Here is a 25,753-nt window from a genome sequence, read left to right as displayed (position 1 = left end):
TGCGGAAAATAAATGACAAAGGAGAAAAGCAGTTGACATAAAATACACAAGCTGACAAGTAAAGATATGGGCACGTCACAACACATCTGAATCATTGACGGATGGTTGACATCGGCTTCTGTTCTCCGCGATCCATTTCACATCCATTACCGCAGCATTTTAAGCATTTTTCTGACACTGATGTACAACAAGCGCAACAGTAGAGACAAGCTTAAATTCTTAACACATGTTTAAAATACCACAGTATCAGGAGGGGTGAAAGCCACAGCGCACAGACAATGGCCATTACAAATTTTCTGGTGTCATTATGATAATGACGCGTGACAGAGATGTGCCAGGTTAAGAAATAAGAGCCAGGGCTAAAAGGTAGAGAAGATTTTGGTAATAAACAAGATTGGTGCATGATCCTCGGGGAGATGGGGGAAATGGGGTTGTGATTTAGGGGGGAAGAGGGGGACTTGAAGTGTTTGTGGACGAACAAATGGAAGCAGTTTGAGTGGAAGAGTTCTATTAATGGCACATCCATCTTAGAAAGGGCCAGTCCATGGCACACCGATAGGCCCGGAAGCAAGGCCTTCCATAAAGGCCTGTCATTATGACTGAGAGCTCCCCACTGATGGCAGACAGACACATCGGACACATATTGAAAGGGTGGAGGAGACAGGAGAGAGCGGTGGTGGTTTGTTATGGGGGGATAGGGTACTGCAAAAGAAGACTGATGCTGGAGTGTGTTTGTAGTTTTTTAAATGTCTCTCTCAATCATTAGTTACTATAGTCATCAGTCATGACACAGTTTTTATGTGTTCTGCTTATCCCGCATTGCTCTTATAAACAGTGTGAATGAAGACATTTTCACTGAGACAGAGTACTGTATCATTATTACACTTGTTAAATGAGGAACATTCCTATGTTATCACTAATACCCAGTCGTAGAATGTAACTAAATACTTTTACTCAACTACTGTAATTAAATATAAGTTTGGGGTACATGTACTTTACAAAAGTAGTCCCATTTTATGTAGCTTTATACCTCTTCTCCATTACATCTCAGAGTTAAATATTGTACTTTATGGGCCACTACATCTGCCTGACAGCCTTAGTTACTACTTACTTTTCAGATTACAATTTTTAATACCCTCCCGTCCAGTGAAAACCATGTACCTCCAAGTTACGCTGACCATTTTACTGTGTAATTAGTACTTTTACTCTTCATACTTTAGGTACACGTTGCTGATAATATTACACACTTTAATTTTAGTAAGGTTTTGAACCTTCAGGACTTTTACTTGTAGTGAAGTATTTTCACAGTGTGGTATTAGCACTTTTAATTAAGAAACGTATCTGAATACTCCATCCACCACTGCTTACATCTAAAAAAGTAGTGGAATCCAACCACAATTTTTCAGCAATACACACAACAAAAATGATTCTGATATGAGTTTTTGTTTTGTTATCCACAGTTCCTGGGGCTCCTCCAAGGCGAGTAGAGGTGGAGGTCCTCAACTCCACTGCGCTAAAGGTGATGTGGCGCTCCCTGACGCCAGGCAAGCAGAACGGTCAGATCCGTGGCTACCAGGTTCACTATGTACGTGTAGAAAATGGCGAGTCAAGGGGCCTGCCCCTCATCAAGGACGTCATGCTGGCCGATGCCCAGGTATGACCATCTCCCGGTTTTGACAGTACAAATGTCAGAAGAAAATTAGATTACACCAAATTAGCTGAGGTCAGCCTTTGAATCTATTTTTCAGTCACCAATTAAGCAAGTTAAATTAACACAGTTACACTGAAAATCTCAGCGGACAACTTTTCTTCTCACACAGACTGCAAATTGTGTAGCCTCGCTCTTGTGGCTTTGCAAATATTGCTAGAGAATGGGAAGCGCTATGGGTGCTCTTCCCCCTTAGATTTCATTTCCTATTGCTGTAATATTCTTTCCCCTTCAAGAAGAACTGTAATCAAAGCTTCACTCATCTTGTCCTCCCTCTTCTGCCTCCATGGCCTTTATTAGGAGCGTCTGGACCCCTTGCTTTATGGCAACACCTGCCATGAAATGTCTGATTGTGTGCTTGTACACAACGCAAAGACTCAAAGAAAATGCTGATTATAGTATTCTGTGCCTGGGGGGCAAAAGTAAAATTGGCATGAAAACATTTCACCAAATCATCAGCCTCCACTGACAGCTAGAATTGTAACAGAGCCCTGTAGAATGGCCTTTTTCTTTTTATTCTTTTTACAAAACTTCTGTCAACACAATGTTGGAGGAATCCAGCCAACATGAGACTTTTGTGCACACTAGCAATCATCCAAATGGAAATTATACCCTTGAAGCAATATTGTAAACAGCACAGAAAAGAATAGTGGTATGCAATTCTAGGTATTTTGAGAAAGAATGAATCAAAATCTATTTTTTCCACATGAATGAAGGGTGCATTCGGGCCAAATGCCACCAGCATCACATTTACATTTTTGGGAAGTTAGTTGACCCTCAAATCCAAATGTAGAAGGAGCTTAAATACTTTAAATTATAAGATCCAGGCAAAGCATGCACCCAGCAGGCATCAAAGAATGCCAGGCAAAAACAACTTTCTTAGTTGCATATTTTGTTTTAGTGAAGTCAAAAAGTGACCCGAACATAAACCCCTTAAAAGCTACATCTCAGTGTCAACACTGGCTTTAGCTATGAATGATTTAACACTGATATACAGTGTAGCTGCACAGTAAGATGGTTAAACAGCTCCAGGTCCCACAGGCAGACCCCTACAACTCTTAGCCTTGTTTCAGCTGCTCCTCATAACTTAAGCTTCAAACAGCGTCTAACTCTCCTGACCTCACAAAACCAGTGACCTATTTCTGACTCTCTGCTCCTGCACCTCTAATGCCCCCGTCTCTCACAATCCTATTTCTTCCTTTTCTCTTCTCTCTTTCTTTAAAAAAAAATTACTTTTCTCCTGCACTCTCCTCTTTGGCGGGGGGGGTTAGTGGGAAACGGACGATACAGCTGAATATGTGAGTATGAAGTTTCGCCTGAGTGCTTTGTGTAGCTGAATGGGTATAAACAGTGGGTATTGCATCAACCTGGTTGGATTCACAGTTTACACAAGCCCTCCAATCTTTATTCAATAAGTTTGGATAGCAAAGTGGCTCAGAGGTTTCACCTCAGCTGTCTGGCCAGCCAGCCTCTACACTATCTCTATATGCCACGAAGGAAAAAAGGACAAACTTCTATTGCCAGCTAGCTTCTACAAAATGGAGGCTGATGCAATATCCACTGCACACTGTGCCTGGAATGCTAATGCCGCTTGTGTCGTGCTGTGTGTTGATACAGTATGTTTTTTGTCTTGTGCTGCCGTGCTGTGTGTTTTTTCTTTTTGTGAGCGTGATTTTTAAAGCATATTTTTAATTTTGTATGTTGTGCCTTAGAATTACTGTGCTGCCCGAAGTTCACAAACTTTTTCGTCAGAATCCACATCAATGATGATCATTCACAACTGCAGATTTTTTCCAACAATTTTTTACCCTTATTTTGAACCCAGATTTGAAACCCCAGTACATCTGCATTACGTGAATACCATCTCAAGCGCAAGACAGTACTTATAGCTCATTTACCTTTATTGACCTCTCCCATCCCTCTGCCAACCAGCCTGTTAAAAACCTCATTCTGCATTCGTTCAAACCTGCTCCCTTGAAAGATTCATTAGAATTGATCGGAAGCCTCTCTTTGAAGAGGACTCAAGGAAACTTAATGGCTGAGGTAAAAACTGCCGGAGAATGGGCAGGATGTATTCAGCATGCATTTATCACAAAGTTAAGTTGTTGATTGGAATATTGCTAAAGGAATAAGAAGGACCACTTTCCATTTACATACCTAATGTCCCTCCTCCACCTTGGCAACTCTGAGGATTTACTTAATGGAATGGTCTCCCATTACACCGGGGAAAAACGTTACATTTAATGCATGCCTCGTGAAAATTAATAAAGAGGACCAGGAGACACTTCGCTCAGATTAACATTCTGCATAAGGCAGTTTGAGCTGCATGAAGGGGGGGTCAAATCATCAAAAATTCAAGACACACTTTGACATTTTCTTGTTCCTGTCTCTTTCCTCTCTCCCATAGGAAATGGTCATTGGAGGACTCAAGCCAGACACCACTTACTCCATCACGGTGGCTGCGTACACCACCAAGGGAGATGGAGCCCGGAGCAAACCTAAACTGGTGGTGACCAAAGGGGCAGGTCAGTGCATGGATGAATAATTTATTTGTTGGTTTGTTGACAGAGCCTTTGTTCATGCAGCAATAAAAGTAGTTTATTCTTTTTCAGCTTGCTCAAGGGTTCCTTCAGCTGTTTCTGCAAGGTTACCATCTCTGTATTTGATTAACGTTGAAGGGACTTTGATTCACAACAAGACTGTGGTCAATGTAACTGATGCAAACATGTTCTGTAAATCTGGAGACAGTAGACATAAACAACTGCAAAAAATTCTGACATTTAACTAAGGTGTCTTCCTTTTTAAAGGTCCTTTTTGTAAGAAAAGTTGATGTTTGAGTCTCATTCCCAACTCGTCAAATCCTGACGCCTTGGGATGGTAGGTCAGGATGGTTGCCAGCCCAAAATGTCAGTATTTGACGAGTTGGGAATGAGACTTAAAAATCAACTTTTCTTACAAATAGGACCTTCAACATATGTCTCACGTTAAGACTTTTGCTTCAGAAAAAAGTAAAAGATGTTTTTTAGTTTTCATGTTCTGAATGAGTGAACCATTCTGAGGCAGTTCAGACAGTTGAGTTGGTGTTTTCTTCTATCGGGGCAGCATTTATTATTCAGAGGACTATCCACAGATTTTTAGAGATCAAGGAGGTGGTGTGAGGTACTTGGAGATTTTTCAGACAGATTATGACAGCTTGAAAACCCCTGTTGGGTCGTTGGTTTGAGCTTTACGGATAAAATACCGGAGGCTAATGCCTGCACACTACAAAGCCTTGTCTTCTTCAATTTTTTCCCCTGTTACTACCAGTAGGCACACTGATTTAACCGGACCACTAGAGCCTGTTTGGAAGCTTGCAGCTTAGTTACCATGAACATGATCTAAACCTGTGAGGCTGCCTGAGAGTGTGAAAGCCTTCTTTGAGAGAATTCAAGGTACCAAACCAAAATGGGAGCATCCTTTTGTGTGAGCATCTGTGCCAGCCAGCTTTGGGAGGCTTCAGAGAGTCAACATGTACACAACTGCATACATACATACAGTATACTGTATACAGTATATATCCACACACACACATGCCTACATACATACCTAGTCGTGCAGTCTGTGCTGCTGAAGACGCATGCTGTTGCATGAAACGTAAAAAAAAACACAACCATTTATACACAAATGACACATTCTTGAAACAAAACACGTACACACACACAAACATAGACAAATTTCCCAGATCCTGACAGGTGTGTCTGTTATGGGTGTCAGGAAGTGTAACGCTGCCAAAGGGGCTTGAGTGAGTGCTGTCACTCTCCATCCTCCTGTCAGGGCCGGCTGACTGATATGCCAGTCGAACGCACTCTGTCTGTCCCTCAGAGGGAAAGTGTCTCCTTTTTTATTATTGAAGTGTAAAGAAATGGTTTATGCCAGGGGGCCAGGATAAATAGGAAAGGGGAAGGGGTGAGAGGTAGGGAAAAGACAAGCCTCAGCAGCCTTTTTTCTGAAGTGAAGTGGCTGTCCCTCTGAAAAGCAGGGTTCCCACTGGTTATGGGATGTCTGAAATGGCAGGGGATTTCCTGAGGTCTGTATAAGACAGGGAACAAAAGAGAATGTTTTTGTGTTCTCTGGGGACTGGAGTTTAAAATTGGCTTACTTTTCAGAAAGATGCAGGAATCTTTTGTTGTGTGACATCTCAGTTTTGTTTTTCTCCAAAGCAACCATAGCAACCAAGCAAACCAACTAAAACAACCTAACTTTGAGAATTCCTGAGCTGAAAAACAACAGGAACAAACAACAGGAACAAATGGGACAAAAATACAGTTTTCTACATTGGAACCATGTGATTACACACACGAGTCTCATATGACACAGTTTGCCAACGGGCCCTTCTTTTCAGTTGCTCATTTAAATTCATCTTCAGACTCTGCTAGCTGAGTCCCTAACATTTTAATGTAAAATTAGAAAAAAATGTGTATCCTAATTTCAACACCTACTTGAATACATACTAAAATTGATCTCAGTATATCAAATTGTTTTACAGATATAAATTATATTTCGTCATGTGTGGTCTTCATCAAACCAATGTTCAAATGTACTTTTAAGTGGTTTACTCTGGTGTAAACTCACCTATAAACTGGCACTCTTCAAAAGTGTAATGCCAATGAAATGAAAAATTCTACCACATGAATGCTTTTGCATTCACAAAACACATATACAATTGCACAACTTATGCAACAGCTCTTAAAGTCTTTTTTTTGTAAACAAGCGTGCACTTAAAGAGAGTGAGTGCCTTCAGTATCTGTGACGTCATAGTCTTGTTCTTTTTAGGAAAAATAAAGGCCTGAAAAGCAACCTCAGTACAATACAGCATGGCAAATGAAGTATGTTATTCGACCCACTTAAAAGTCCATTCACATCAATGGCCAAGTTTTTTCATCTTCCAGACATTCAGAAAAGGCTCTCTGACATTTGGGTGTATCGGAAAGTATCCAAATGAATCTATCCCAAGATTTTGTCAGACAGAAAAACAAGTAAAAATGTGCACCTATTTGTGAGTTACAGACAAACAGCATTCATTCTGTGGCTGGAACTGTCTTTGTTTGCAGAATGAAAGCCGGCTTTGAAAAGTGCCGGTTCATGATTCATACTTCCCAAACTCTTGCTTTGAGAAATAAACCATGGCCAGTGTGAGGTTACGAAGGGGGCAAAAGGAGTTCTTGTGTCTGAAAGTGTCCCATCCCATCTGCACATTGACGAGTTATTCACTACAACAATCAATGACCTTCCTTCTTTCTCTTCTTTTCTTCTTCAAATTCAATTGGAGAATACACATAGCTCTCCATTATGAAGGTGTTTCAAACAAAAACAAGGTACAACAAACCAATAACAAACCCAAACCAAGATGAAGCAGCATGTTACAAAGACATTGTACTTTGTAGACAGCCTACAATATGTAGTACGCAGACCCTCTGAGGTGACAGCACAAGATAGAAATCTCAAAGAAATCTTATGAAAATGGAAGACTCTGTGCACGCCAAGTCAGAGAGGGATGTCTCAGGAGGATGGCTGGTCTGTGTGTGAATCCTCCTATAAGGGAGGAAGGATTGGATATCTGATGAGACATAAACATGAAATAAAGTCTTATAAGTAAAAACAACATACCACAGAAGTGCCCACAGTCTGTTAAACCTATAATAATTCATAGCTGCATTTGGCAACCTCACAGACATTATCAGTGGCTCTAAATCAAAGCGAAAGGAAGCTGAATGTTGAATCAGAATCAGAATCAGGTTTATTGCCAAGAAGGTTTTCACATCCAAAGACTTTGCCTTGAGATATTGTTGCATAACAATAAACATGGGATGAGAAAACATATAAATTGAAGATAAAAGCACGTATCGCAACTCAAGCAGCGTAAATGGAAAAGAGAAGATTGAAAATAACAGATAAGATGATATAAAAATAAAAAACAATGTGTACAATATTATCATTATTTCAATGAAAGAGCTGTACACATAAATCATGATGGGTAATAAACTGTTTGAGTTCCAGACTTGCTAGCACTGTACAATATATGCAGTGTTGATGTTGTTTTGACATATTGCATTTCACTTTTACTGTGTATCATTTTGCGCCATCAGCTAACAAAGCAGTGTTGGAGGGATGGATGGAATCGCAGTTGGAAATTTTATTCGTGCTGTTTGTAATTATGTGAAGTGGTTCGCATTACTCATCAATTGTTTCGTACATTAGAGCAAGCATAGCTTCAAGTGAACTGAGTCACACAGTTGTTACAGAGGCGCTGAAGACATTAGTGGGGTATCCTGATCTCTTGACAGCTTCCCGACTCCCATCCCCCAACCTCACAGCACCTGATTTCAGTTGTTGCATCCTGTGAAAGGATGCTGAGAGATGCACGTGTGTGTTTAAAAAGGTGTGGATTCAACATCTGACTGCAGACAGAAACATTATCCCTGATGCATGTTTAGTTACTTCCTGGTTGTTATTTTGGTCCAGTGGTTGTTATTTTTGCTCTCTTGCTTCTTGCAATCCAAATGGGCCACATGAAATTGTCTTGCAGATTTGACTCCATGGCATTCACTCCCCTTCCAATTATCACATCCTCTCCCCCCACGCGACAAATACTCCTTTAGTAAGCCAAATTAAAGGCAGATGGAAACAAAGAGTGGAGAGTGATGGATTTGTCATGATTTAAATGGTAAAAAAGACTTCTTACCCTACACATGTCCTTGGATATGCTAAGTATTCATAGGCAGTCTATCGCCACAGGTTAATAATCAGTTGGAGATTTTTTTTCCATTGTGAAGGAGAGAACCTTACATGCCAGGCGACAGATGATTAAAAAGCACATAATATATATGCACCATGTCATTTGCAAACAAGTACGGAGGTAATATGTTTGTTCATGTGTATATGTTAGTGTGAGTGTACACATGTGAGGCGTGCACAGGAGAGGGAGGAAATGAGAAGGGAACCTGATCGCCCCTTCCTCAATCAGGCTGAGCGAGTGTCAACAGCCGGCTGTTAATACTGTGGCCTGATGGGAAACGTGCCGGGAGGCCCACAAGGAGGGATTGAACCAGGGTCGACCCTGAATTGGACATAGGGAGAGAGGGATGGAGGGGGTGGTGGGGTGAGGGATGGGGGAGGAGGTTAGGAAATGAAAGGGGGGATTGGGCAGTGTGCACAGGGGAGAAGGGGAGAGACAGGGAAGAAATAGGGGGGAGAGATGAATACTGAGGAGAGGAGGAGAGGGACAATCAAGGTGTCCAAGAACCCCAGAATCACTCATGTACACACACACACACACACACACACACACACACACACACATTTCTGCCTCCTCATATCCCTGTTGGGTCCTCTTCGCAGCAGATTGCTCCTTGTCCCCAGTCACCTTCCTCATCCCTCATTCCCTCATTTTTCACCCCCTCACCCTGCCCTTGTTCTCTCTCTCAGCACCCTGTAGCACCACACACACACACACTCTCAAACACACACACACTGTACCCTACCTTTACCGAACGCCAATCAACTGGTTCTCTTCCCGTGATCCTTCTCCCTAGTGTGCAATGGCCCACTGTTTTAAATGTACAAAAAATGAAAGTAGTTTCGGGGGCCACAAAAGTTATAATGGACACATTTGCTAGCCAGATGAGGTTAGAAGCGAAGCATAGAAATTTAGAATGGAAAACACACAGAGTCACCACAGGATCATTATCTCTGATTCTATTTCCTTGATTAGCGGTGAGCACGAAGCCGGAGTGGGCTTTAAAATGACACCAAGCTGAGCTATAGTATGTAGCCGAGGAGTATTAGGAGCATTCGTCTCACCCGGCACTCGGCGCCCCCGCCTTTCCATTACCGGCAAAGGCTCAGCTGACTAGCCACCATCCACCCACCAACCCCCATCTTCCTGCAGCAAAGGCCCTCAGAAAGAAGACCATTAGCAAACGGAAATGAATAATACGAGCAGAGGGAGACTGTGTAGAGTGGATTGCTTTGTGTGTGTGTGTGTGTGTGTGTGTGTGTGTGTGTGTGTGTGTGTGTGTGTGTGTGTGTGTGTGTGTGTGTGTGTGTGTGTGTGTGTGTATTTGCTAGGTGCACATTGAGACTTGCATCTTGGCGCGAGTATGTATATTATATGTAGGTACATGTACACAGACACACAAACGCACTATGATCCTATTCCACCGAGAGGGCCTCAGATTAATGCTAGCTTCTCCAAATTACTTTAAGTCCATACTGGGCAGCAAGCCAAATAGCTCTATGTACAGGTGGAATGGTGATATAGGAGCCAGAACTGGCTGCGAACCAGAGCCTATACCATCACACACACAAACACATACATGCCCATTATGTACAAAAATACACACAAGCACATAAGACACATACTGTGTTGAGGCTCAAATAGAAGCTGCAACTTAGAAGACACATGATGAAATGTATGTTGCACATTAAGCTAGAGTTAATCATTTGAATTCAGCTTATTCAGCGTTTTTAATTTATGCTGAGAAAGCTCACACTGCCAGGATCAACCAATTTGCTGCCGACCCAGTTTGCCGACCCAGTTGGCAAGCTTTTTGAATCAGAAATATACAGAGATAGCCAATCTTCTCACCAATGGTTTCACAATCTCACTTAGAGGCATGAAATTACATTGGAAACGGTAAATAAATTGACAGTGTTTTATTACCTGCTCTATATTATTCATCCAGTTAGGTTTTTTTTTTTATTATGATGATTATTATTTGATGGGCCTTTTCATGGCTTTTCCTGAAGAGTGACAGGAAATGGGATGAGAGCTAGGCCACAGATCTGACTCGAACCCTGGGCCAATTCAGCGAGGACACAGTCTATGTACATGGGGGGCACCAGCTGAGTTACTGGGGCACCCCAATGCAGTCAATTTTTAATGCAAATTATGTATAGCAGTGTAACAAGTATTTGGAAATGAGTAAATCAATGAAAGTCTGTATTTTTATGCAGTTGTAACCCTTGCTGCCAGTTATCTGCCCTGGCCTTGTTTTCCTGAGAAAAGAGGCACATGGATGTGAGACTCAAGGCAGAATCTGTTGACAGAGAGATAGGGCTCAAGTGCGAATCAGCCTCACTCATCTCTCACAAAGCTTTGATGGCAACTTGAGAACTGAAGGCTTCCCATAACTGCTGCTGCCTCTATCACACTGATGGGGCTTTAAAAGGAGAGTTAAGATGAGACGTGTGTCATCCATAAGAGCAGCAAAAGTGGGCCACTCTGAAGAATGGTGTCTAGACCCCAAGCGTAGATCATTCATTTTACAACAAGAGATGACTCTTGCAGCTGAAAGAAGCACTGTTCTCTGCTTAAAGTTTTAGTGATGCTTTGCAGTACAGAAATGATTTGGGCTGGAGCTTACATGTATCATGAAATGGTAATGAGTACAGCAATGACACGAGAATTTAGAGGCTCTGAGGATCATCCACATCTCCCCTCAACACAACCTGACTCTGTTTGTTTGGCACTTATCTGATGGATGGCTGAAATTCAAATGAAACTCTTGAGTGTACATTCTATTTACTTCGTCACTGAACATGTGTGAGTCTCAGTGGTTGGCAGTCAATGTCTTTTCTTTTTCTTACAGCCAAATTAATGCTTCAGTAGTATACTGTTTTCTTTATATAACTGGAAAGCACAGAATTTAAGATTTATTTTTCTTTGTCTACACAGTGCCTGGTCAGCCCTATCTGTCAGTGGCTCAGGACTCAGAGACATCAGCTGTGGTACGCTGGGATCCTCCAGACCTCACCAATGGCATGGACCTGCAGGGTTACCGACTCCAGTTTGGGCGGAAAGATGTCGCTCCTTTGGCTACACTTGAATTTGCTCCACAAGAAAGACAATACTCTGTGGTCAACATTCACCGAGGGGCCACCTATCTCTTTAAAATCTCAGCCAAGAGTAGGGGGGGCTTTGGGGAAGAGGCTGTGGTGGAACTCAATGTGCCTGAGAATACGCCAGGAGGATACCCTCAAATTGCAGAGGGATCCAACGTAACATGCTGCTCAGTGCAGCTGTCCTGGTCTCCACCAGTGCTGGCAGAGAGGAATGGGTTAATTACAGAGTACACTTTGGCCTATAAGGAAGCGGGTACCGGAGGAGCACCACGGGAGCTCCACCTGCCCCCCAGCCTGTCCAGCTATGTGCTCAACAGCCTCAAACCGAACTCAGCATACGATGTGAAAATACGTGCACACACCAGTGTAGGTCCAGGGCCCTACAGCCCGCCTATCCAGTATCGGACGGTGGCCTTTGATCCAACAGGTAGGGCTTGCGTATTTCTTTGCCAACCCGGTTGGCAGGGGGTTGGAAATTGGCTAAAAACAATTTGCAACAACACAAAAATGAAAACTGCCCCACCCCCTCCTTCAACCACCTCCACTCCTCAAGAAAGACAAAAGATTGATATTAAAATTGTTTGCCGTGGATACTCACTTCACTAACCCAAACAAGGTAAAACTCAAGTCAGTAAGTTATAGTCAGTCATTTTGAGAAAGAGGAGAGCAGCCTAGAATTTCAAGGTAAGTGCTGTTTGGTCAGACACTCCTGTCAGTCATCCTTGCAACTGTTTGCCTAGCACACTCGCACAGCCAATGCCATCTCACATCCCCAGTTTTCAAGCAAGGTAGGACCTCAGTCAAACCAGTCACTCCAATAATATGTTTAGACTATTATGATATGAAAGGAAGCTGATTTTGGTTCTTTATTTTATTTTTTGGTTTTGGGTTTGTTTTGAGATATACCTCCTTTCCTAACCCCCTTCCTGTCCTAATTCCGCCTTTCCCCTTCCCCTGTCCCTTAACGGGACAGCTTGTAGCATGGCATCCCCCAGATGCACTGCTGCGGACTGTTGGCATGATGTGTTTTGGGTCTGTCTCTATGCCCGCCTGGTAGCACGTTGGCAGTGCCAACCCAGACTCAGTAGAGGTGTAGGAACAGTTGGCACTGAGACCACATGGGTCAGTTGGTAATCCTCAAGTGGTCATGGGTTCAAAGAGAGTGGTGAGACAGGTTGGCACTACCAACGAGTGCTAGCCAGTGGACGCACCCTTGTGCTCCATGGGTTTTTTTGTCCATGAGTCTTACGTGCTGTGTGTCCTAACCAATGGCGTTGCCCTTCTCACAGCCAATCACAGCTCACCGTTACACTCACTCTCCAACCCAGAGGAACGATGCAGGGGAACAACAGCTTTTCTTTTAAAGTTTTCTTTCTTTTGTTTCTTCTTCTTGGTTTCTCTACATGTTCAATTCACTGATACACTGTCTTTGTTTTGTTTTGGATTTTTTTCCTTCCGCTCAACAGACGTTCCAAAGAATTTCACTGTCAAGTGGGCTACCAAGACGACAGTGGTCCTTGCATGGAAGTTTTCTGAAAGCCGGTCTCCATACAGATGCACGGTGAGTTTAATGTAGGACAAAAAAATCATTTCACCTGTCCCACTCAATCCTTTAAATTTAGAGCTCATTTTCATCATTTTGGCTTGATTATACACTAGAGCAATTTGCCTCATACTCCCCAATACCACTAATCAAATTAATTTCCAACATACCTATCCCTTCACCCATGTAATCATCAATATGCATGTCCAGTCTTACTTTAGTCTTACTTTAGTCCTTACCTGCCCATTCATGTCACTTCAACCACCGATCTATTGACATACCAAAATGATCATATATCCAACTACCCCTCTTACCAATTAGCAATTAAACTTCTGAACTATCCATTGAACTGTAGATTGAGTACAACCGTCAGAGGATGGATGTGGATGCCAAGCAGATGAGGGTACTCATCACTGGGCTGAAGCACAACACCACCTACGAGTTCAGGGTGACCTGCCAAGAAAGCATTGACGGTGGGCCAAGACACCGTGTGATCGCCAGGACCGCGCCTCTTATTCTGGTCAAGAAACCTAAGCAGGACATCTATGCTGAGTCTGACAACATGCTCACTTTTACCTTCCCAACGGTCGATAGCAAAGATGTCAAGTGAGTATAGCGATTGAAAGGTGGTTCTGTGAGCTCTGTCTGACGTATTTAGGTGTAAGTCTTGGGATGCTTGAGATCTGATGTGATATGGATTGAAATCTCAAGGGGTCTAAGATGTATTGAAATGGAAGGGCTTAGGATTTCCTTCTGATCCTTGCTCGACCCATTTGCAGGTATTGGATTCTCACTTCAATTTCCTGTCAACTCTGGGGTGGATGTTTTCACCAAAAATGCTGTCCAGTATCAAAATAGAGTTATTATGATTTTATAGTAGAATACTTTGGTGCTGTGTTTCCAGGAACTTCTATGTGGTTGTGGTGCCACTTAAGAGGACGACAGGAACTGTCAAAAACCTGAAGAACCCTGATGAGATGGACATGGAAGAGGTAGGATTTTAGAAAAGCAAGAGTTGTGTTGTTATTCTGGCACACCAGGAGTGATGAGGTTAAGTTCTCTTTTCTTGTGACTGTTTTTTATGGTGGGATTCCAGAAACACATGTTTGAGTTATTAACAGTTGCATGTGCAAGGCAAATTGTATCATACATAGCATATACCAGACATGGGCACACACAGCACAGACATACTGTAAGTACATCTCAGCTATGTTAATGTATCCCCCGCAAGCATGCAGAACAGAGAATTACACAGTCTTCCCCCACTCTTCCCATAGCCCGGGGTCACCTTGGGTGCCAGATCAACAGCAACCATCCCTATTGGATTTGGGATTACACACATTCCCTCTGCTTAGTGCCCGCCTCTATCTGCAGTTAGAAGTGAATGAGAGGGGTTGGATGTTGGGGGGTTTGGAGCCTGGTAACATGGAACATTGCCAGATAGTTAGCACCTCTTTGAATCTGAAGCCCCTTTCACACATGCACTGCTACCCCGAAATTGTCCGGACATCACCCGGAGGAGCTGGATGTGTGAACGTGAATGTCCAAATCAGTTGGCCTGCACTTAACCCTGCCAGCTGCCTTGTACAAAGTTCGATCAAGCCCATGTGCTTGCTTGTGCGTGCTCTATTGAGCAGGTCATAGTCCGGATGCTTCACAGCGAGCAAGTTGGTGTGTTGCTGATGTTGCACTACAGCTGCTTCAAACTCTTTTTTGCTCTCCACTCTTTCACTGAGATTGCAGACATGTAGTATGCAACGTATAGTATTGATACGCAATGTCACGTCATCATTATGAATGAGTAACTTTTTTTATTGGAAAGAGAAACCATTTAAATATATTCTCTTGAAAAATGGAAGAGTTGATTGCAAATTGTTTTGTGTGCGTCCCTTTTGATCATTGACAGCATGTGTCTCTCTTGACCTATTGTAATCATTTTTTAACGCTGCAGATTGTAAAGAAACCTTTGACCGCATCAGAAAACATTAGCAACTATTACCTCAGACTTAGTCGATCTCTAGTTTTAGTTCTTGTGAAATATATTGTAATTCATTTGGGACTGATATTGCAGAAGATACTAAAATCAAAGACGATATAAAAAGGAACAAATAATAAGTGAAAGGTGAACTAATACCTTTTCCCATAAATCAGCTGTTGCGGGATGTCACCCCAAAGCGCCGTTCACGTCGTCAGCTGGCTCAGATGGACCAGAGGAAGCCCTACATCACAGCATGCTTCAGGCAGCTGCCCACCAGCTTCACAGTGGGAAGTGACCACAGCCATAGCATCTGTGAGAATAAGCCTCTTGAACCTGGCCACCAGTATGTCTTCTTCCTGCTGGCTGAACTCAACGCCACCGCCGGAGTGAGTTACAGTTCAACATAGTTCAGTTGACTTACTTTAAGTCAGTTTGTGGCTTTGATTATTCAGTTATGTTTATTTAGTCACTTTGCTCATCTGAATCTAACACATATCAGGTATATTTAATATGGTTCTGTTCAATCCAGTTCACTCAGTATTTACATTTTTGTTCAGTTTATGCTGGTTAGTAAAGGTTCTCTGTTCAGTTCAATGCACTGACCTTCATTCATCTCTGACATACATCATGAAGTAACCTAGATTGTGTTTCTACCTGTTTTTTTCTGTTCAGAAAATGTTTGCAACCAGCCCTTATAGCGACACAGTGACGACTCCTGAGCTGGTGGTGAACGCCCTGCCAGTAGACCCTGGTGATGGACTCATATGGGTGGTGGGCCCAGTCCTGGCTGTGGTCTTCATCATTTGCATCGTCATTGCCATTCTCCTGTATAAAAAGTGAGTTGGTTTTGGATTATTAGTTTTGTTTTGTTTTTGTGGCAGATGCAGTGGATTTTACAGTGTAATAATAACATTGTTCAACCTCAAATGATAGAAAATAAAACTCAGGGTTAGGGCAGGTATACAGGTCATTGACATTTTGTACTGAGTGGCCATTATAAAATGCATCATATATGGAAATACATTTAAAGTTGTATCTTTCCACCCATATTACTATCTTCTTATCAGTAAGATACACAGAGAATTGAACTTTTTAACTTTGCATGCGAGTGTCTCGCTCCACCCACCGGTCTACACAAGCAATACAACTGTGAGCCACGTTTTTTTCTAAATTAGATTAATTTGCAGAAAGTTCTTATCCTGCAAAACACAACAAAGATTTCCTTGTCATTTGATGTTGAACCAGTTATTTGCAGTGTTACTGGGGAATTGGGCTATTGGGAAATAATTGCATGATAGGGAGCATGTTGAAAAAGGGGCTTATTTTGTATTCATAGCAGCATGATATTCAAAGACTACAACAACACAACAACATTGTTGCATGTGGATATGAAAGAGCTTCTTTTTTTTTCTTGTGAAAAAGATGGTTGTGGGAAGTGAGGGGGTTGGAGAAAGGAGAGAGGAGGAGATTCTTTGAGATGGTGCTCAATAATTGGACATAAGATGGTACAATCTACCAATCAGGAGCTGTCACAGATATGTTTTGAAAGAGGTATATATTTCAAATAATAAATCCCTATAAAGGCTTTATTCCAATGTCATTACTAATCGTTTTAACCATTATAAGTTAAAGTGCTATTGACATTTTTTAGGAATGAGTAGCCATATTTTCTAGTGTTGGATATTAAAATAATGAACCTTATATGATGCAGCTGTCTTCCTGTAACAAGTCTTACTGTTACAGTGTCCTGGGGCCTTGGATCGTACGTATACAGTCAATATTCCCGCCTTGTTTTACAGTTGGTTGTAGCTTTTAGTCTCAGTGCAAATCCCAACAGAATAGTGGTGTTAGAGGTCACCCTACATAACAGGGAAGTTCCCTGAATTATTTTCGAGCTCGTGTTAGCAACACAAGTACAGCTTGCTACTGTCAGATGATCCCTGACTGTCTGACCTTGCCTTACCTCTATCTTGGTGGTTAGGGAGAGTAACATCTCTCCTTGGATCTCTCTCTTTTTTTCTCTCTTCTCTTTCTGTCCTCCTCACACTCCCATCTCCCCGTCCATCTCTCCCTGGTGAATAGTGTTTCCCGGGTCTGCCCTTGGCCCTGACATTCCCCTTCCCCATCTGTATCTGCACACACATTAGCACACACACATACATAGACACACAGACACAGGCTCATGAATGTATGCCCCTACTTGCACGTTTCATCGATGACTCAGTTATTCTCACACACTGATACATGTACACACATGCACACGCATGCACACTCCTCCGCCAAATGCTGATGAGCTTTATCTCGCGTTTTGCGAGCCCAGCAGCGACCCCTGTGAATTTTAAACTGCTCTCTATTGATTTATCTCTCTTCTTGCCTCCCCCTTCTCCCTTTCTCCTTGTGTGTTGTGTTTTTGCCATCTTTATATATTTATTTGACTCCTATTGCTTTCTCTGGAAACAGCAAACCTGACAGGTAAGGTTTAGCCGTACTTTACTGCATTTACAGGGGGAGAGAAAGTAGCCTGCCTCAGCAAAAAAAACATGCCTTTTAATCAGTGAGGGAGAATTTTTGTGTACTTGATGCACCGCTCTCAGATCCCCAGTTCTCAGCTGTTGCTCACTCAAAGTTATTCTGGTGTTTTTGTTGTACGTCTTCCCCTCTTTCTACTCTGTGTTTGTCTTACTTCCCAGTCGCAAAAGGAAAGAGTCAGAGCCACGCACAAAATGTCTGCTGAACAATGCGGACATTACACCCCACCATCCTACAGACCCTGTGGAGATGAGACGCATCAACTTCCAAACTCCAGGTACAGTAAGGACGCACACACACATACACTGAAGAACAGTTTCCTTGTGAAATTGAACAACATATATAGGTTACCCTAATCCTAACCCTGGCCATAATTGTCCACATTGGCACACACATTCGTAAAAAATCAGATTGTTCTGAAATATGAAAGATGTGAAGAAGGAAACGTACAAGCCTGTAAAACATTTTATACAGACATATGTGTTATTTTACTGTATGGGTCATATTTTCCTATTTTTCACAAATGCTTAATATAATATTATGCTGACCACAGACATTTTTAAACACACTTGACACAGTTTTAAACATAGTCAAGTGTTTGTTTGTTTTTTCAACACCAAGAAAAACAATAAATAAGTGGAAACACAAGTAGCTCTGCATTGCAAAAGACTTTTACTGAGATAGTAACATTTAATGTTTAGTGGCATTTAATGTTCTTCATTAAGACATCCAAACAACTACTTTTGATTGTTTTATAAAAGCTGGCCTGTTAAAAAGCCATCTAAGTCTTGTATTTCATTGGTCTAATTGGATTTCCACTCTAAGACTGTTTCCAGTAGAGTGCTCGTGCCTGCTATCTCTGCAATGACAGTGGCGAGTACAACATTAGCCCAGTCTATAGGTTTTATTGGGAAACAGACCTTACCAAGAAAGAGTACTTACCTATATAGTAATTAATTCCCTTTGCTGGAATGGAGGCCGTGTTTCACTGGCTATAACAGACTAAATGCTATTTCAGAAGCTTTTCATCGTGCAAAGAACAAAGTTTTACAGGAACTACAAAATCCTTATTTTTGGAACCTACTGAAACGGAAAGCAAATTTTAAATTCTGGCATGTGTTAATTAGCAGCAGCTCTAATCCAAAAACATGGTTACTGGCTGTTAAAAGCTCATTTTGGCCAACTGCTGCATTATACTACTGTGGGCAAATAAGGACACGCACCTGCAGGAGACCTTCCTTCTTGACACCAGTGAAAATGTTTTAATTCTTGTAAAACGAAACATAAATGTGTGCTTTTGTTTTTGTAATACACAAACAACATACATGTGTAGCAACAGTAGATTATAACATTGGCACACACGTGCAGACAGCCCACACAGAGATTAACGATTCCCAAATGATGCAAATTAAAGTTAAATTTATGCAGCAGCATAAATGATGCCCATGAACTGCTCCCACATCATTCTGTTTGACATTATGTGCCTTCATAACTACCTGCAAGCCATATTTATGTGTTTGCCATGTCCCCATGTAACAATTTAGGAATAAACAAATGATGTCTGTTGTTAGTAAAATTCATATTTTCATGTTGGAAACAAATCCTGCTTTGGAGTTCTCTCAGGTTTTTACCTGTTTCCTTTTTTGTCTCACTTTCTGTCTGGTCTTCATCCGAGCTAAAGCCTAGTGTTAACAGCAGAGCACATTCAATCCCACATTCATTCTCTAAGGCTTCTCCATCTTCGTCCCGCCTCCTTTTCAGACCCATTATCTATCGGTCTGTCCTTCTGTTAATAAGGCTCATGCAGTTTAGAATATGTTGGCATCCACAGTTTGTTCTGTCTGGAATGAGTCATAGGGGGAGATTAACCAGATTTTTTCTGTTTGGTTCAGTTAATTTCTATTTGTAAAATGTGACATGACGTAAAAGTAGCTGTTTGTTGACCAGTTTTGGAAACTTCTCATCCTGCCAGGTTAGAGGATTTGGTGAACAAAAGTTAAAAAAAAATCTGATTGCTGTCTCAGTAGTTACTTCTAGCAAAGCATCATGTATTATCATGAGTCTTCCACTTGATGGTTTAGTTATATTTTCTCTTCAAGCAGTTTGACAGAGAGGACTGAGACCTGCATTGTGAGGAACCTATTTCAAATGAATTGTTGGTACCGGCCCAAGCAAATGACAGAAAAGGAGTAAATCCTCCAGAGGCAGAAAAAACACATCTGCACTTTTTTTTTCCTGTGCGTTCCATCGCTTCTTTTCCCTTTTTTTGCCTCCTGCCTTTCTGTCTCCTAGCCTTGTTGTCTCTCAGCCATCCATCTGTCATCCACAGCCAGTCTCTGCTCCATCAAAAGGCTTGGATTTCAAAATGGAGAGCGTTTCCTCAGCTTCTTTGGGAGCCCAGTTATGCTGCCTGAGTTTGTGTCTTGGAAAAAAAAACACTAACTTCTTCACATGAGAGAAGAGAGATACGAGGATGAAAGGACATGCACAAACCCACTTATAGACAGAAATGTGGAAGTTCAATTTACTGTCCTCATCTTTATCTGGCTTGGTATTCAGAGGCCTATCAGTGGTTCTGTAATGACAAGGGTATAATGGCCATTCCTGCTATTTGTCTCCCTAACTTCCAGCGCTTTCCATTGTGCCCTCAGCCGTCCTCCCCCTTCCTTAAATAATGGAAACACTTGTTATAATCTCTTGCTCTCTTTTACACGACATTCACCGATACATGCTGAGACGTCTCTGTATATATGACAAGCATTCGCATTCGACAGCCCTGCTGTTGTCCCGCAGGATTGGGCGAAGTTGTTATCTCCGCACCCGGGGAATTTAATTTGAATGGACATTTTAGCCCAATTAAGTGGGCCGGTGAGCATTCGTGAACATCCCCATCAGCTAATAGCGACCATTGTTCAAATGAGCACACTCCCAGTGCACTTATCCAAGCTTGCCAATCCAACAGAGCATATGCCACATCGGCAATGTGTGCTCGGTGACCCCTAGTGCTGGGGAACAAAGAAATATGTTTTTGATGAGGCTTCCTATAAGCTAAACCTGGCTAATGCTTTTGCAAGAGTGTGTACGTTGTGCACGTGTGCTTGTGTTTTAAAGCCTGTAGGTCATGTGACAGCCTCACAGTGACATCCCACAACTCCTTGGGGTGCAGAGTGGCTCGTTTTGTCATTATCTTCATTGGTGCCTGGGGTTTAATTGGCAAATGAGGCCAAAGTAATGAAGCAGCCGGCTCAGTGGATATCTACTATCTATCTACAACCAAGCCCCCACCCCCCACCCCTTTTGCTTGAAGTGCTCAGTCTTTTCTTTCTCCCTCCCTGATTTCTTTCCGTGTCTCACATTTAGTTTTCTCTTAGTTTCTCATTGTACTCCTCTCTTCCCACTATTGCCCTTAAAAAAGCCGCTAAACTGTAAGAGTTGGTGGTCGTCAGGCAATATATATTTACAGTATATATACATTAAACATATATATCTTCACCCAATCATTTTGATATTCCCCAATTTGCTAAGTGATAGTAATTCACGTCATTACCATTCAAGCAAAAAATAAAACAATTCTCCTGCAAATTAAAAGACAGGTGAACGTATTTTCACTCTGTGATATATTTCCTATTTATGCCGTCTCCATCTGTGTCTCCCTTTATCTCCCCCCTCCAAAACAGCATTGCATATGGCTCTTCACGCCCCCGTAATTCTGTCAGAAGACAAGACTTCCACATTTGAGCATGTAAAAATCAAATATTTTCTTGCAGAGAGCATCACACGATTGCAAAAACCCACGGACAGCAGCCAGTCACTCGTATGCATCAGCAGCCGACTTGTTTCTCCAGATTACAGCAACAACTGCAACAGCCGTGGCCTCCCCCTCACAAACAGTTCTCGTGAAACACACACGCCACACACGTAACACATAAACATAATCAGACATGCCTCCCTCCCGCTGTGATGAATGACGTTTGGAGACAGTGGATCAGAGCACCCCCCGCTAGGTTTAATTAGTCATTGTCACAAATCAATTAGGGAGAGGGGGATGTTCGATGTCTTCATCTCTCTGCACTCATTTGGCGGCACTGGCCTGACGTCCCCTCACTAAGACATCAGTGCAGGTAAACCCAGAAAAGCAAGCGAGTTTTATTTTGCAGAATGGAGCTTAGCTTTGTTATTAGGCTGACTAGTCATGTTAGTTGTTTCCTTTTAAGGAAAAAAATAATAATGCAGCACATTTTGGCTCCCACTGGGACTGAGGACCTACCTCCTTTTTTTACTATCAAAGAGGAAGTGTTTTGTGTTTTTGGGACCAGACTTTTTGGGGAAAAGGAACAGAAAAGTTTATTTTAGGAAAAAAGACAACTTTATTTTTTTTTTTATCTTTATTTTTACCCGCAAGACAGATTTCCCTGCCTTCCATTTTTCACTTCTCACACACTCTGGAACAAATTATCTGTTTCTTCTGGACCACAGTCACCGTCTTGGGGCGATGTGATCCTTCCTTATCCCTGTGCTACCCTGTTGATCTGATTTCAGCTTTCTGTCCTGGCAAAACGTATTTCCTTCTCTTGATGGACAAGTTTGGCAGCATCCCATCAAACTGCATCTCTTTGCCACATGTCCGGTTAATGTTGTCACAGATGGCTCCTTTCTGCTTGAACAGTCGAGGAGACCTGGGTCTCCCCGGATGTAGCATCGCTGGCTGCAGCCTCAGAGGACTGTTCCTAGAGCAGATAAGACGTTCAACCATCAGCACACTCCTCAGAGCTCTGACTCCCATCAGCTCTGGCTCCACAGCTGTCAGCAAAGAATGTGGACACTTTTCCACACCTTTCACTCCCGATGCCTCAGCACCAAGCTGCAGACAAAGGAAACTTTCAGAGTTAGCTTTCACCAGGAAACATAAGCTGGTTTTCCCTTCTCTGTCTCTTTCTCATTCCTGTCAATGGGCCCTTCCAACTGGTTCTTATGAAAGCTTAGAGATAGCAAATCAATTTTCTTATCCCTGATCTCTATGACCGTTGATATGGGGCTTGGCAGAAGGGTTTTCTCAGCAGGGGCATCAGAGGCTGACGCCCGTGGCTAACTAGCCTGCTCCTGAGGAGGACTGTAGCTCTTCTGATCTGATAATGTCTGCCCTACTTTTTCATGTCTGTGTGGGAGCCTGGTCTCCAATCTGTCACTCAGGCCACCATGAGAAGGGTCTGAGTTTACTAATGGTAAACTGGTTAAAAAAGTACTTTTTATTTCCTGGCCTTTTATGATTTGCACATTTTTATGTTTTCTTTTGACATAGCCTTTTTCTGTTGCATTACAGCTTTTTGAAAACATTTCCCTTATGTTTGCTGTTCTTTACAGATTCTGGTCTAAGCAGTCCTCAGAGCGAAGCAGATTTTGACTATGAAAGTTAGTCTCTATGCTTTTAGAATTTGCGTACTAGCTGTCTTTATCTTTTTTTCTAGCACCGCTTGCCTCCATTTACAAGTACATAATTTGCATTTGTTTGTTTTTTTCACATTATGCAGCAAAATTTCAGCACTAATTAATTTGATGTTGGTTTCTATTGGTATACCGGGCTGTTTTGTTTTTTCTTTAATTGGATGTCAGTCACTATATTCACTTGGGCTGTTGGCTGTGCATTAATCCACCATGCATAAATAACCTGTGCGATCACTTCTGCCGATGTAGAGATGGTTAAGAGGTGTGTTTTTTTTTGTTTGTTTTTTACAGGAGAACAATCTCTGTTAGCCTTCTTTCTCTCCCTTACCTCCTTGTTGTTGTTCCCCTTTCTCCTTCCTCCTCCTCCTCCTTCACCACCACTGCTCCATTTCCATTCTGAAGTAACAGGGTCTTTTCTGTGCTCAGAGATAACGAGCAGAATTAATTAAAGCGGTGGCAAACAATGGCTCAACATTTGATCACCCTCTCTCCCTGCTCACTGCAAAAAGATCATCTGAGAAAAAAAAAGCAGAGTTTCTGGTTTTCCCCTTCCCCCTTTTTACCCCTCCTTTATTTCTTTGCTTACCCACAAACAGACTTCTTCCCTTTTATATGTAAATACGTAACATCATAAATAGTCTTTTGGAGAGAAACTGCTTTGGCTTATCAAAAAAGAATCATTATATTTCTCCGGCGCATCGACTGCTGAACGTGAGATTGGAAAATGTGTAATTAGATGCAAGTTTGTTTTCTCATGTTCATTGATCACATTGTTGATTGAGGTGAAAAAATTGGAGAATCTGTATGTGGACGGGAAAAAGCCGCAGGATGTGTTGAGGAGAAAGATGAAAGCTATGGCATGGGGGGTGGGGAATAACAATAATTTGTCCTTGAGAGACTTTGCTCGAGTACGGGTCACGGTGCAGCCTAGTCTTGAAAGTAAATCCTTTCTTGGATAAACACAACAATGTGCCATGCAGGGTGTAGATGACAAAATGAATAAGAGAACGAATCAGGCGCGATTGACTCATTTGTCTTGAGAACAAAACAAATGGGTGAGGTTGGAAAAGTAAACTGAGAGAGAGGAATAGACAAACAGAGCAAACAGATTGGTTTAGCTGTGAGGTTCATCCCTGTAAACATCACAATTTATAGCTTTAGTTGTGCTGGCAAAGGGAAAAGTTGGATAAAGGTAAGATGATGGATTTGCGGTTTAGATTATTGAAATGATTTTCATACAAGTTTCCCAAAAGAGTCTGAGGGAATAAACAAACACTGATATGTTTAACCTTCAGCCTGTCCCACTGGCAGTGCATCCTGCTTTATTTGGAGGTATATGTAAACAATTTGGCCTGATATACGTATATCTCCCACACTTAAACATGCAGACTGTAATTTGGACAGTAAACACAAACTGAAAAGTACTGATGGAGTTTCTCACTAACGTCTGCGCACTCAGAGTAAACTACACAACCACACACACACAACACAAACATTCTTTGATCTCCCTCCTCTTGTTCTCTCAAAGAGAAGTGAGGGCCCCTCATTTGCATCCGCATTTACTGATTTCACTCATAGCTTCTGATACCTTTTCCCTTTGAATTTGAGGCAACCAAACTGACAACCAAATTTAATTTGCAATATTTCTTCTTTCCTTGATGCTCATCTCAATTTATTCCCCCACCAACAGAAACGATTAATGACTTCCTCTCCTTCTCAAGTGGTGCAACCGCGTTACGCACGCTTCATCAGAAACCTTATGCAGAAATAAACTCAAAGCTTTGTCCAAATACACCTAACAAGGTGTCATTTGAAGTTATATGAAGATAATGAAGAGGCAAAACAGAAATCGATTAATTTAGTAAACAACATTTAAAAGATCCATTAAGATGGGCATATGTGTTTGTCAAGGAGGCGTTAATGTAGTGTGTCCATTCATTTTCCGGAGGATGTCACGGCATCCAGTGTCATCTCCTCATTTGTCTCATATGTGCATTGTAATCTTTGTTAATCTTCATGTAATTGACACTGCTGCATTGTTCTCTCAGTGTAAAATAAATTACCATTACTAATGAAGACTGTCAGCACAAAGAGTCGGGCTCCCTCTCTTAAGCGCAACAAAAGCAGCCAAAACACCAGTGACCCCCTTGACATTGGACGGATATTAAGCATTGGGAGAAAAGGAAAATCAAGGATGGTTAATGTGATTATGTCGATTTGCGCGCCCAATTAAGCCCCTGTAACTTATTTTTTGTGAAGAGATTTTAACATTTTGTCGACTTTTGACCTCGTCACTCGGCAGAAAAAGAGACCTCTTACTAAAAATATGAAAGCGTTAAGTACTGCCTGTCCGCGTGCAGGGACAGAGTCACAATCTATGGCTGCTTCATATTCCATTACATGGCCTCGGCATTATGTTCGTAAATGGATTAGCGGCTGGAGTGCACAGCAGTGCTGATAATGTTAGCAGCAACGCAATACTCAGTGGATATTGGAGTAAGGCAAAAAATGATAAATCTCACAATTTTCTAACCAAAATGAAAGGCTAGTTCTTTCTGGGAATACCTTGGGATAAATGGCAGAGGGATTACAACTGAGAATTATTTTTTCTTTCTTTTGATTTCGGAAGGTAAGGGGTGTTCATCTTAGAGCCAATGTTCACTGCGTTAAG

General features: G+C 42.0%; 1 protein-coding gene across 1 annotated transcript in view; it reads left to right on the top strand.

Moving 5' to 3' along the window:
• Positions 1-25,753, top strand: part of ptprsa (protein tyrosine phosphatase receptor type Sa) — a 188,339-nt gene that overhangs the window by 132,510 nt on the left and 30,076 nt on the right. Inside the window, exons 16-27 of the mRNA XM_073476466.1 lie at positions 1,461-1,654; positions 2,980-3,006; positions 4,116-4,233; positions 11,424-12,017; positions 13,057-13,151; positions 13,489-13,739; positions 14,038-14,125; positions 15,285-15,497; positions 15,784-15,947; positions 17,572-17,583; positions 17,802-17,917; positions 23,002-23,049. Coding sequence (XP_073332567.1) covers positions 1,461-1,654; positions 2,980-3,006; positions 4,116-4,233; positions 11,424-12,017; positions 13,057-13,151; positions 13,489-13,739; positions 14,038-14,125; positions 15,285-15,497; positions 15,784-15,947; positions 17,572-17,583; positions 17,802-17,917; positions 23,002-23,049 — 1,920 coding nt within the window. The remainder of the gene's footprint in view (positions 1-1,460; positions 1,655-2,979; positions 3,007-4,115; positions 4,234-11,423; positions 12,018-13,056; positions 13,152-13,488; positions 13,740-14,037; positions 14,126-15,284; positions 15,498-15,783; positions 15,948-17,571; positions 17,584-17,801; positions 17,918-23,001; positions 23,050-25,753) is intronic.

Source organism: Pagrus major, chromosome 11 (assembly GCF_040436345.1).
Source record: "Pagrus major chromosome 11, Pma_NU_1.0".
Lineage (NCBI taxonomy): Eukaryota > Metazoa > Chordata > Actinopteri > Spariformes > Sparidae > Pagrus > Pagrus major.
The sequence above is the reverse complement of the archived record's forward strand: the minus strand, read 5'-3'. Positions and strand labels throughout refer to the sequence as shown.